Source organism: Hemitrygon akajei, chromosome 5 (genome assembly GCF_048418815.1).
Source record: "Hemitrygon akajei chromosome 5, sHemAka1.3, whole genome shotgun sequence".
NCBI classification, from domain to species: Eukaryota; Metazoa; Chordata; class Chondrichthyes; order Myliobatiformes; family Dasyatidae; genus Hemitrygon; species Hemitrygon akajei.
In genome coordinates, this window is record NC_133128.1 from 140092279 (window position 1) to 140106136 (window position 13858).

General features: G+C 42.3%; 1 protein-coding gene across 1 annotated transcript; it reads left to right on the top strand.

The window, feature by feature from the left end:
* Nucleotides 1-6091: 6091 nt before the first annotated feature.
* ndufb3 (NADH:ubiquinone oxidoreductase subunit B3) lies at nt 6092-11023 on the top strand. Its single transcript, XM_073046654.1, has 2 exons — nt 6092-6264; nt 10737-11023. The coding sequence occupies exons 1-2, from the start codon at nt 6152-6154 to the stop codon at nt 10891-10893; spliced, it is 270 nt and encodes an 89-aa protein (XP_072902755.1). The 5' UTR covers nt 6092-6151; the 3' UTR covers nt 10894-11023.
* Nucleotides 11024-13858: the final 2835 nt, after the last annotated feature.

Below are 13858 nucleotides of genomic sequence, written 5' to 3' on the forward strand. Positions count from 1 at the left end.
AAAGAAGAATGGGGAAAAATTGCAGTATCCAGATGTGCAAAGCTGATAGAGACCTATCCACACAGACTCAAGGCTGTAATTGCTGCCAAAGGTGCACCTACTAAATATTGACTTGAAGGGGTGAGTAATTTTGCAATCAATTAATTTGTGTTTAATAATTGTAATAAATTTAGACAATTTTGCAGAAATTTGCTTTCACTTTGACATGAAAATCTTTCCTGTTGATCAGTCAAAAAAGACAAATGTACTGTGATTCAAAGTTGTAAAACAATAAAACAGGAAAACCTCTGGGGGGGGTGGTTGAATTCTTTTTATAGGCACCTTGAAAATAGCCTCTTTGGCCTAGCTCGTTCATGCCGACCAAGTTGTCAACCAGTGCTAGTCCCATTTACCTGCATTTGTCCGTATCCCTCCAAACCTTTCCTATCCATGTAACTGTCCCAATGCCTTTTAAATTTGTAATTTACCCACCTCTACCATTTCCTACCACTCTCTGTGTAAAAGGTCTACCCTCAGGCCCCATTTAAAATATTCCCCCTTCACCTTGAACCTAGGCCCTCTCGTTTAAGACTCCTCCTATCCACCTTGTCTATAATCCCTAATAATTTTATAAATCTTTACAAAATCACCCCACACTCTCTTTTATGCTCCAGGGGGGAAAACCCCCCAGCCTATTCAGCCTGTCCTTGTCACTCAAGACTTTGTCTCATGTAAATGTGAAAAAATGTTACCAGAGTTTTAGTGATATAAAAATGTAAGAACACTTTGTTTAATGTTCATTTGTTACAGGTGTCAATTCTCAAACAAGAGAAAATCTGCAGATGCTGGAAATCCAAGCAACGCACACACAAAGTGCTGGAGGAACTCAGCAGGCCAGGCAGCATCTATGGAAAAGAGTAAACAGTTGATGTTTCGGCCCGAGACCCTTCATCTAATACACCTGGGGCTTCTTAAAATTTATTAAACAATACACTCTGTATTTAATTTCAACTGCTGAGTCATTTTTGATTTAAACACAGAATACCCATCTTCATAACCACTTTAATAATTCCCCAATCATACTCACTATCCAGAAAGCTACTTTCACTCTTCAGCAAATGGTGGTAAGTCTGGAAGACTTTAACAGTTTCATTACAGGTAGCCTGGGGACAGTTGCTGAATGTGTAGAACCCAGCATGGGTGAAACTGGCTATACGGTTACTCTTGCTTCAGAAAGATATTTAAGACAAAGTATGTTAACAGTCAGTGTCAGTCCCATGATCAATTTCAGATTTAAACCATAAAACATAAGAGCAGAGTTAGGCCATTCAGCCCATTGAGACTGTTCTACCATTCTATCATGGCTGATATATTATTCCTCTCAATCCCATTCTCCTGCCTTCTCCCAGTAAACTTTACCCTAACTAATCAAGAACCTATCAACCTCAGCTTTTGATGCACTCAGTGACTTAGCCTGCACAGCTGACTGTGACAACAAATTTCACAGATACACTACCCTCTTGCTAAAGAAATTCTTCCTCATCTCTGTTCTAAATGGACGTCCCTTTATTCTGAGGCTGTGGTCTCTGGTCCTAGACTATAGGAAAGGTCCTCCCCACATCTACTCTTTCTGGACCAGGGGTTCCCAACCTGGGGTCCATGGACCTGTCAGTTAATGGTAAGGGTCTGTGCATAAAAAAAGGTTGTGAACCCTTGATCTAGCCCGTTCAATATTCGATAGGTTTCACTGAGATCCAGCCTTGTTCTTCTAAACTCCAGTGAGTACAGACCCATTTAGTAAATGATGTGCTTTTCTTTCCATCCACAATCTGAGTTCAAATTCCTCCATCACCACTTTGTATCCAACTTGGTCATTTGAATCAGGTCTATGAGATGAGATAAGCTTTAATTGTCACAGGTACACTGAAACACACAGTGAAATGCGCCGTTTGCATCGAATCAGTGAGGACTGTGCTGGGCAGCCAGCAAGGGTCACCACGCATCAGTGCTGACGTAGCATGCCTACAACTCACTAACCCTAACCACACATCTTTGCGATGTGGCAGGAAACTGGAGCACCCAGAGGAAACCCACACGGTCACGGACAGAATCTACAAACTCCTTACAGACAGCGGCCAGAACTGAACCCCAATCTTACTGCTGGCGGTGTATAGCATTGCACTAACCGCGATGCTAAGTGCGCACACACACACACTCACACTCACTTTTTCTCTCCTTGTTCAGAATGCTTCTAAAAATGATCAGACTTTAACATTTCCTAATGTGGTTGGTGCCAAATTTTGTTTCCTAATTTCACTATAAAAGACCTTGGGAGACTTAGTTCAAAGGCCCCATACAGTTGCAAGTTTTTGTTATGTAACTGTGTTACATAACTGCATGTGTTTCTGCTCTCTCACATTTCCATCAGCCACACTGAAAGGTAAGGGTAAGTTGGTCAAAATGACAGTGCTTTAATAAAGAGATAAAGGAAAAATTATCCCCTAGTTACCACAAGCTTGCATGTCGATTTGCTGATTCGAGCAACAGATCAGCAGGAATAATGCCTACTTGGAGTTGAGTCAACACTTGGGAGATTGCTTCACTCCCCTGGAACCAGAGATGTGTTTTGTATAGGAAGGTGATGCATATATTTACATTTTTATACCCCCCCCCCCCATTTTAAAAAAAAAGGTTCCAGAGACAGAAATTACCCCATGACACTTGGAGTAATAGTAGTAGTGCGATCACTCGGGTCAGGTGTGATCTATTGTTTTGCCTTCAGGTGGCTGTAGAGGCCGATCTGGGATCCACACAGTCTGGAGCAGTGTGGGCAAGTGTAAGTAATGGTTGTGGTTATGGCTGGGTTGTCCAGTCTCTCCTTTGGCAGCTGCTGCTTGTTCTCTATGGCACAGCAGAGGTCCCCCATGTAGCACAGCTCCCTCTTGAACAGAGTTCCTCCAGGTGTATCTGTTGGGTGCTGTGTCTGCCCAGTTTTAGATGTCATGAATTTCTTCAGGCACATTTTGATGTTACGTTTGATGCCTTTGCCCACCAGGGGCTCGCTGACCTTCCTTCTACTGGTAGTGAAGGATGTGCTTGGGGAGATGTGAGTTAGTATTACAGTATGGAATCAGGCCCTTTGGCCCATGTCATCCATACCCTTCAGTTCCCCGTGCTTGGCTCAAATCCCACTAAACCTTACCATAGTCCATTGCCATTAAAGTTTAGGTTTAACTAAAGTAAAAATCTCAAAGCAGTGAAAAAAATAGCAACAACAAAAAACAGTGAGGGTAAGATGTGAAGGGGAGAACTTGGAGCGAGCAGATGGGGAAAATTTGATTATTAAACTGTACGCTGCTGCTTCTCTCCTGTTTCAATGGGAGAGGTGGTGAGAGAGAGAAACAGAAGATGTTAAAGGATCAAAAATTATACCAGGGAGAAAACATGAAATTTGACATAGAAGAGAATTAATTACTTTTATCACATGGACCTGCCCAGGCAATGGGAGAAACAGCAGGTGTTTGTTTATAAGCCGGATTTCTTTGAGAACAGCATTCTGTTGGATTTTCTGGCTATTGATGTTTGGGGTGGGGGGTGGGAGTACAACAAAGCTGTACAGCCCAGGGACCTGACCACGCAACACCGGCAGTGCAGACCATCCACATCTCTGTATCCACCTCCCAACTTTTGCATCTGACTTTTCATCAGCATCTCCGCCAATAAATGTAGGCAGCTGAGACCCAAGAAATCATTAGTTAATTCTTACTGTTTTATGTCTTTTAATCCTCAATTTTACTCATTATTGTTATTCTTACTTTAATCATAAAGAAGTTGGCCGTATTTTTCCAAGCCCTTAGCTGGTGGGATAAGATGTCTTTGATATTCTATTATGTGGAGTGGCTTACTGATTGGTTAATAAGTATTATTTTGTCTCATAGACCATAAGACATATGAGCAGAATTAGGCCATTGAGCCCATCGAGTCTGCTTCAAGTACTTAATTAATCATTCATTCTTTCTGTATTTTATTCTTTATATCACTCTAATAATTTCTTGTAACCTTCAACACATGTACAGAGCCTCCTATGTTTGCAAATACCTCTTGGTGCTGAATCAGAAAAGAACAGGGAATGAATTTTAAATTGTTTTCATTACACCATGATACTACTTGGTCAAGAATTGCCTTGGTGTCAAGGAGGGTCACCCTCACCTCATCTCCAGAATTCAGCTCTTTGGTTCACATTTGGACGAAGATCGAAGACTGTGATGAGCTTTGGAGCCCAGTGATACTGGAGAAATCAGTACCATCAATATGCAGATTATTTAGTACATTTGCAACAGCAGGTCAGAGGTTGAGTAGTATGTAGCCACTGATTTGTTTGCTGATTTCCCAAAGTATTTCTGTGTATTCCACCGAAAGTGTGACGCTGTATTTTTGATTTGATTTAGTCCAAAATTCAGGAGGTTATATTGCAGCTTTATAAAAGTTTGGTTAGGCCACATCTGGAGTATTGTGTATGATTCTGGTCGCCCCACTATAGGAAAGATTACATATTTCCAAATAGTGTGTTCCTTTATGTCTTGAACTTTCAGGGAGTAGTGTTTGTGAGGTGCTGATGGAAGATACCTTGGTTTGGAGAGGGTGCAGACGAGGCTTAGCAGGATGCTGTCTAGTTTAGAGGGCATGTGCTATCAGGAAAGGCTGGATAAACGTGGGTAGTTTTCTTTGGAGCGCTGGAGGCTGAGAAGAAATCTGATTGATTATGAGTGGCATAGAGAGTATGTTTCCCAGGGTTGAAATGTCTAACACCAGGGGGCATGCAGTGAAGGTGAGAGGGGAGTAGGTTCAAGGGGGATGGGAGGGGTAAATTTTTTACTCAGCAAGTCATGAATGCCTGGAATGCACAGCCTGCTATGGTGGTACTGTAGAGGCAAACACATTAGAGTCTATTATGCAACATTTGGATAGGTACATGGATGTAAGTAAGATGGAGGGATATGGACGAAGTGTAGGGATTAGTGTTTGATTGCTTTTTAGCTGGTTCAGCACAACATTGTGGGCTGAATGGCCTGTTCCTGTGCTGTACTCTTCCATGTTCCTAAAAGGCAAATCCAAAAATAACTCAACAACATCCTTGACAATTGGCATCTGATCTACAAACTGAACTGTCAACCATCTACAAAGTTACTCTCTGCTAATTTACCAAGGTATCTTCCATCAGCACCTCACAAACACTACGCCCTGAAAGTTCAAGAGCTGTGGACATAAAGGAACACACTATTTGGAAATATGTCATCATTCCTGTTTTAATAAAATCCTGGAATTCCTTATCTAGTTACTAAGTGCTAGTACCTTCAACATTCAGAATGCAAAGCTTTATTATCACTTCTCAAATGCAATTAGGAATACGCCATTAAAGCTAATATGCGTAGAATCACTGAGTAATATTAGCACAGAACGTGCGAGGAAGTGCGCAGAACGGGAGATGACACTTAATCATTCCCTATCCTAATATTATTCATTAACCCGTTGAGGAGGTTTGTAGCAGTAAGTGCAAGGAAGAAGGGCTGGAAGATCATCGGGGACACCAGCCACTCCAACCATAAACGGTTTCAGCTACTTCCATCTAGCAAACGGTGCCGCAGCAGGACCAACGGGCGATGGGACAGCTTCTTTCTACAAGCCATTAGACTTTTAAAATTAACATGTCCGTCTGTACATTGCAACGGAGTCATAACGCAAAGATTTTTACTCCCTCACATTGGATGGATGTATGATTTAAAAAATTCTAACCTACTTCCATCCCACTTAAAGGTTTTAATTTGAATTAATTCCCTGACAAAAAAAATCCCTCAGTTCCACATCGCACTCCACTCACTCCCATTTTGCAAACCACGTTCCTATTTATTATTCTACCACACTGATTGTTAATCACTCTATCCTTTTCCAACTTTGCAATAATCCCATTTCTGTCCCCGGTCTTCTCAATCCCTGCTCCCTGTATTCTTTACTCAAATCCCAGTTCCCCTCCTATACGACAATACAATCAATTTCCTTTCCACTTCCCTGCCGGTCCCGGCCACGCACGCGCAGTGAGCTGGGGGATGGGGTTGCAGGGACTTCCGGCGAGTTCGCGGTACTTCCGGTTCACTCGGAGGCGGCCGAGCCGAGCATGGGGCGCGGGTTGGATCTGCCTGACTACAAGGTCTGGAGCCCAAAGGGCACCCCGCTGGAGCAGGTGCAGGAGAGGCTGGCGCGGCGGGGCCTGCGCGACCCCTGGGCCCGGTGAGAGCAGGGCGGCGGGGCGGTGATCACCTGTTTATGCCTGAAGGGAGTTGAGGGGTGACGATAGTGTGGAAGTTCTCCCGCCCACCTGAGACTGTTCAAAAATAGCCCAAGCGGTTTAATTCGGGAGCCTTCCTTTAACAAACATGCCATCTGAAATCGGACAGTACCGGTCATTCAATTCGTCATTGACAAGTCACCTTACAAGGGCAAAGTAGAGTTTTGTGAGAACACCGCGGCGCGTTTCTCTTTCTCCTTCTATACGTCTGATTTATCATTCTTACGAGCGGGGATTGGTGTACGAGTGTACGACCGTCCAGCAGTTACTTTGTCCATCTGTGTCCCGATGCCTGAACTAGTGATGATATGAAAGATCCTAGCCTAGAGCCTGATCATTGTCTCTTTCTCTTGGAAGGAAGAGCATCTCAGAGTTTTGGTTTGTGACTGCGGAAATAAGACATGAGTGGGCAGACACGGGAATAATACTTTGTGAAGCAAATATTACACTTTATCAGCTTTAACACCCTAGGTCAGAGTCTGTCTGAAGCATAGTGTATGACTATGTAGAGTTTTGAACTCTTAAACCAGAGTTGCCAGGCTGTAATGACATTCCATGTTTTGGTTCTTTATCAATTGTGATCAGTCAGTGATGATTTCCCAGTATCTATAAAGTTGTGAGTTTGAAGTAAATTGAGAAAGTACTAAAAGCTCAGTATCTCTGGCAGTATCGGTAGAAAGGGAAACAGCATTGATGTTTCAGGTCAAAGACCATTCATCAAAATTGGGGATAAAGCAAAAAACAATTTTGTTTTAAGTTCTAGTAAAAACCAGGAGCAATGGATGGGGGGAAAGGAAGCAATTTTGATCATGTGAGGCCAGGATATTAATAGGCCATCTGATTTTCAAAGTTCAAAGTAAATTTATCTCCTATGGTTCAAGAACCTGATGGTTGAGGGGTAATAACTGTTCCTGAACCTGGTGGTGTGAGCCCTGAGGCTCCTCTACCACCTTCCTGATGGCAGCAGTTAGAAGAGAGCATGACCTGGGTGATGGGAGTCCTTGATGATGGATGCTGCTTTCCTGCGACAGCGCTCCGTGTAGATGCGCTCAAAGGTGGGGAGGACTTTACTCGTGATGGACTGGGCATTATCTACTACATTTTGTTGGATTTTCCATTCAAGGGCATTGGAGTTTCCATACCAGGCTGTGATGCAGCCAGGCAATGTACACTCCACTGCCCATCTATAGAAGTTTGTCAATGTTTTAGATGTCATATTGAATCTTCACAAACTCCTGAGGAAGTAGAGGCGCTGCCATGCTTGCTTCGGAATGGCACTTAAGCGCCTGGCCCAGGACTGATCCTCTGAAATGACAACACTGAGAGATTTAAAGTTGTTGACCAACCCTCTCCACCTCTGATGCCCTGGTGAGGACTGGCTCGTGGATCTCTGGTTTCCTCCTCTTGGTCAACAATCAGCTACCTGGAGTTGCTAACATTGGGTAAGAGGTTGTTGTTATGGCACCATTCAACCAGGTTTTCAATCTCCCTCCTATATGCTGATTCGTCACAATCTGTGATTCAGCCTATCACAGCGGTGTCGACAGCAAACTTAAATATGGCATTGGAGCTGTGCTTAGCCTCACAGTCACAAGTACAAAGCGAGTAGAGCAGGGGGCTAAGCGCACAGCCTTGTGGTGCACCTGTGCTGATGAAGATTGTGGAGATGTTGTCAATCCGAACTGACTGGGATTTGCAAGTGAGGAAATCGAAGATCCAACTGCACAAGGAGGTATTGAGGCCAAAGACTTGAAAGATTGATTAGTTTTGAGGGGATGATAGTATTGAATGCCAAACTGTAGTTGATAAGGAACATCCTGATGTATGCATCTTTGCTGTCCAAATGTACCAGGGTTGAGTGAAGAGCCAACGAGATGGGATCTGCTGTGGACCTGTTGTGACAGTAGGTAGTTTGGAGCAGATCCAAGGTATTTCTCAGGCGGAAGTTGATACGTTTCATCACCAATCTCTCAAAACATTTCATCACTGTGGATGCAAGTGCTACTGGTTGTTAGTCATTGAGGCAGGTGACTATATTCTTCTTGGGTTTCGGTATAATTGAAGCCTGCTTGAAGCAGGAGGGTACCACCTACTGCTGAAACGAGAGGGTGCTGATATTGGTGAACACTCCAGCCAGTTAATTGGTACAGGTCTTTAGTACTCAGCCAGGTTCTCCATCTGGGCCAGATGTTTTCTGTGGGTTCACCTTCCTGAAGGATGCTCTCACTTCTGCCTCAGGAACTGAAGTCACAGAGTCATTGGGAGACGTGGGAGTTTGAGAAGGCTCCTCCATGTTTTGACAGTCAAAGTGAGCATAGAGAGCATTGAGCTCACCTGGGAGTGAAGCCCTGTTGTTGCCCATGTCACTTGGTTTCAATTTTAGGAGGTAATAGTATTCAAGCCCTGCCATAGCTGTCGAGCACCCTTCGGTGTTTAAAATTTGGTCCAGAATTGCTGTGAGACAGCTTTCCAGAGATTGTACATTATCCTCACTTACTTTGCTTGCTTATCAGACCTGAATGCCACTGATCTGGCCTTCAACATTTTGCAGATCTCATGGTTTGTATAGGGCTTCTGGTTTTGGAAGTCTGAATGATTTTGTAGGGACACACCCATCTATGACAGTTTTTATAAAGTCTGTCACAACCATGGTGTATTCACTAAGATCCTCTGATGAGGACTTGAACTCGGCTCAGTCCGTCGACTCTAAACAATCCGTAGCTGCTTCTCTGCCTCCCGCAACCACCACTTTCTTCTCCTTAGCTCAGGTGCCTTGCTCTTTAGTTTCTGCCTGTATGCAGATAGGAGAAGGAAGGCCAAGTAATCAGATTTCCCAAAATGCAACTGAAGCATGGAACGTTAGGCTTTTCTATTTGTAGTATGGCAGTGGTTGAGTATGTTGGGACCCCTACTGCTGTAGATTATATGCTGATGATAACTGGGCAGAGATTTCTTCAAGCAAGCCTGATTGAAGTCTCTGACCATGATTTAAAATGTGTCAGGATGGGCTGTTTCTTGTTTGATGATGGCAACATTCAATATCTCGAGTGCCTGTTTAGCTTTTGCCGGTATGTAAACTGGTCAGGATCACGGAGGAGAACTCTCTTGGTAAGTAGAACAGTCAGCATTTAATCGTTAGATGGTTCAGGTCAGGGGAACAAGAGTGCGACAAGACCAAGCACTGCAGAATGTTTCTCATGAAACACTCTTTTGCCTTCCCCAAATCAGCAGTTTGGTCCATCCTGTGTATTGAGAAGCCAAACCCTGTGTGTTTGGAGTAAGCCAAGTCTCTGTGAAACACAGAAAAGAGCAATTCCTCATTTTCCTCTGATAACAACAATCTTACCCTTGGGTCCTCAATTTTGTTCCCCAGCGACTATACATAGGCGAACAAGATGCTCCCAGTGGATTAGCTGGTGTTAACAAAGAGATAATAATTCTTGCAGTAAGTAGGGTTTTTCTCAGGGAATTTCCCCCACTGGTGGATGACCTACACTAGGTCATTTGAAACTGTTAAATTTGACATAAAATCTGTAAGACTGCTATATACAACACTTGTCCTTTTACCTGTCTGAATTCCATTGAGAACCAAACAGTTCATCCAGGTGAAGCAGTGAATAATTAGAACTTCTTCCACTCTAGTGTACTGTATTCAGTGTTGGCAGTGTGTTCTGTATATTGATTAAATCAAATACACATTGAAAGATCACATGGTGGAGTGCCTATATTCAGCCTTCCACATGTCTCTCATTTTAAACCTCTGTCCCACTTCCATTCTGACCTTTCTGCCAGTGGCCTCCTGCACTGTTAAAATGAAACTAATGTCAGCCGATGAAACAGAATGTCAACGGTCAACTATCAAATTCAACATTTTCAGGGAAAAAGTTGTGTATATCAGAACTGGCCTCGCCTGCTATTGAATATTCATCTGTAATTTTTGCTCAGATTTTCTTTCTATTAATACTTATTAATCTGCTGGACATTTCCTGTGGTTCTGGCCTACTGTAGCTTTTAAATGTTTTTTTTTAAAGTGTGTATTCTCCCTCTAACTCTCATTAACCTCTTAACTAAATAACCTCATTGACAGAATATCCTCAGCATCTCTGATCTCAACCTATCAAAGATGTTGCCTTTTTCCAATCCATCCCTCTCTGCAATTTTATACTAAATTGTATTGTTTCATAGTTCTGAAATATTAACTCTGTACTTTCACAGTTGTTGTTTCCATCATTTTCTCTGTCTTCGTGATGCTGATTTATCCCCTGTTGGAGGTGTCAACTATCTTTTGTCACCGACAGAGCAATCCTATTGGCAAATTAAGATTTCAGTTAATATTGGAACCAAGTGATGCTGTTCTCGGTATGTGACCATGTGATGAAATGGACTGATTATTTCCTATCTTGTATCTTTGCAGCAACGAGGCATGGCGGTTCAGCGGAGGCTTTAATAAGCCAATCACTTTCAGCAATATTTTCTTCCGAGGCTTCAAGTGGGGATTTGCAGCGTTTGTTGTGGCTTTGGGTGTCGAATATGCACTATCATCTCCCAACAAGAATGATGGACATCATTAAAGAATGAACTCTTAAAACCCTTGAAGCTTCCAGGAATTTGTGGTTTCTCCCCAACTCTCTTCAAATAGCTAGCACTTGAAATGAGAGCTGAACTCTTATTTAAGAATAAAACAACCTACTGAGTCAAAAACTGTTCTGCTTTTTATCCATTGATTTCTTGTCAGGTTGTGTCCCCTCCTGAAGATGGGGATTGGTGTAATTGGAGCTCATCACTCTCCGGTACCTGTTCCATGCGGTTATTGTTTAACAAGGGTAATAGTGGCATTAATTCTGCAAGTACCCTAATCTATATGGTATGTTGCAGTACTATTGTCAGATTCTACAGGTATGCAAAGAGTACTTAGCTTTCATTGCCATCTTTCTGGCAAAACCACACAGTCATCGTAATCACCCACTATCCTATCAAGTTCTCCATGTTGTCAGTGAACAAGTCATAATTTCCCTTGTGGAAACAAAAATCAATGTTTTATCCTCATGGAGTCATTCTATTCCACGTCTATATTAGTGTCAGGCTGTATGGGATTATTTGAAGCCCTAAGGTTCCATTTGACCTTCAATTGAGCTTCAGTCCATCATGTTAAATCTGATCAAAAGTGAATTTGAGTTCAACCTACAGAACTTGGAAGTGGGATAATGCTATCCAAGGGGTCATCCAGGTATTTATTGCACATGATAAAGGTTTCTGCCTTCACCACCCAATGAGGAGTGAGTTCTCAAACCATATTGCTTGTTGATGGAAATAACTTTTTTCCTCAACACTAATCTAGTCCTTTCATCAACAAATTTGAATCTGTGTCTCTTAATTACCAATCTCTGGTAAGGGAAATAAACCTTTACTGTTTACTCCATCTCATGATGTTAAACCATTTTAGGGGAACTCATAAAGTTCCCCTAAAACTTTGTTCAAGGAATTGCACAGTTTAGGAGCATGGTTAAAAAAAGCTGACCTGCCAATTACCTTCTGAGGGAGATTGTTTAAATTTAAGAGACTGATGGAAGAAGATCTGGGAGCTCGAGCAGGATTATAAAATGAAAACTATTCTGTGATGTACTCTAGTCCCAGACCATTGAGAGCTTTACGTAAGAGAACTTTAAAATAAATTCTAAAAGATACAGGAAGCCAACGCAGAGTAGCTAGGATGGGAATGATATGTTCCCTCATCCTGTTTTGGTTAAAAGTCTACAGCAGCGTTCTGAATGAGTTGAAGTTTGTCAATAGATTGGAAGGCCAGTAAAAAGTGCATTGCAGTAATCTATTCAATATAAAGACATGAATTAGCTTTTCAGCATCATTATGTGACAGAAACAAACATACCTTTGCACTATTTCTTAAGTATAGACATTTTGCTCTGGTTTCTTTATGTGTGATTTAAAATCTGAATCGTGGAGAACATCCAAGCTATACACAATGTGCTGGAAGAGCTCAGCAGGTCAGGCAGTATCTATGGACGGGAATAAACAGTCAATTTGTCAGGCTGAATCCCTTGAAGTCCTGATGAAGGGTCTCGGCCTGAAACATCGACAGTTCATTCCAATCAAAGATGCTTGCTGACCTGCAGAACTCCTTAAGCACATCATGTGTATTGCTCTAGATTTCCAGCATCTGCAGTACCTCTTGTGTCTATGACACGCAAGCTAGTTACTTCTATTTTTATACGGTACTAGAATAGGATCATGTCCCTCCTCTTCACCTAATACCATAATCCCATTTTGTACTCTTATGAGTAGTCCTCTGCAGGTCTGGATTCTGTGCTGTTTGAAGTCAAGGTCAATCGTATTAGTGTGTCTAAAAACAGGGCAGTTAAGGATAGCATATTTCCTCCCCAAAAGACATTATTTTCACAATGTGGTCATCGTTACTAGGAATGGCTGGAATGTTAATATCATTAAATGATATGACATGAACATGGTACTAAAATGGGATTACTCATCCAATAACAATGACTGTGCCACCACCAAACCCCAGCAACAGAAGCAGGAGATACTTGAAAAACTCTGAGCTTCATTCTCTGTAGGAGTATTCTGTAGAACTGGATTCTGCCATATACTGTAGTAGTAACACTCGCTATCACCAGGAGGGGCGTGAGCACTTAAGGCTTAGAACTTAAATAGAACTCAAAATCAGGTTTTTTATCACTAACATGCTGTGAAATTTGATGTTTCGCAGCAGCAGTAAGGTGCAAAGCAAAAAAAATTATATGGTTCATCTCTGACACTACCCTTCCCTGTCTCAATCTCACTGTCTCCATCTCTGGAGACAAACTGTCAACCAACATCTTTTATAAACGTCGACTGCTTACGCTGGCCTGCTAAGTTCCTCCAGTGTTTTGTGCATGTTGCTTGGATTTCCAGTATCTGCAGATTTTCTCATTTTTGTGTCTTATAAAACTACTGTTTCCCATGATTATCGCAACTATACCTCTTCCTGATCTCCTGTAAAAATGTCTCCACTGCATCTGTTCCCAGGATGCAGCTTTCCTTTCCAAGACATAAGAGAACGTGACCAGAGGGTGGTCCCTCTTGTCCTTACCTACCACCTCATCAGCCTCCACATCCAACACATTATCCTCTACAACTTGTGCCATCTCCAAAGGGATCCTATCACTAAACATATCTTTGCTTTCCCACCCACCTGGCTTCACATTTCACCTTCCAGTTAGCCTCCTTCGCCTAACCCCACCTTTTTATTCTGGCATCTTCCCCGTTCCTTCTCAGTCCTGAAGAAGGGTCTTGGCCTGAAACGTCAATTAATTATTCACTTGCATAGACACTGCCTGACCTGCTGAGTTCCTCCAACATTTTATGTGTGTTGCCTTCGATTTCCAGCATCTGGAGAGTTGCGTTTATATTTAAAAAAATCACTATATGTTACAATAAGAAATATATATATATATAAATAAATAGTGCAAAAAGAGATCAAAATATTACAGTAGTGTTCAGAGGTTCATAGTCAGTTTAGAAATCT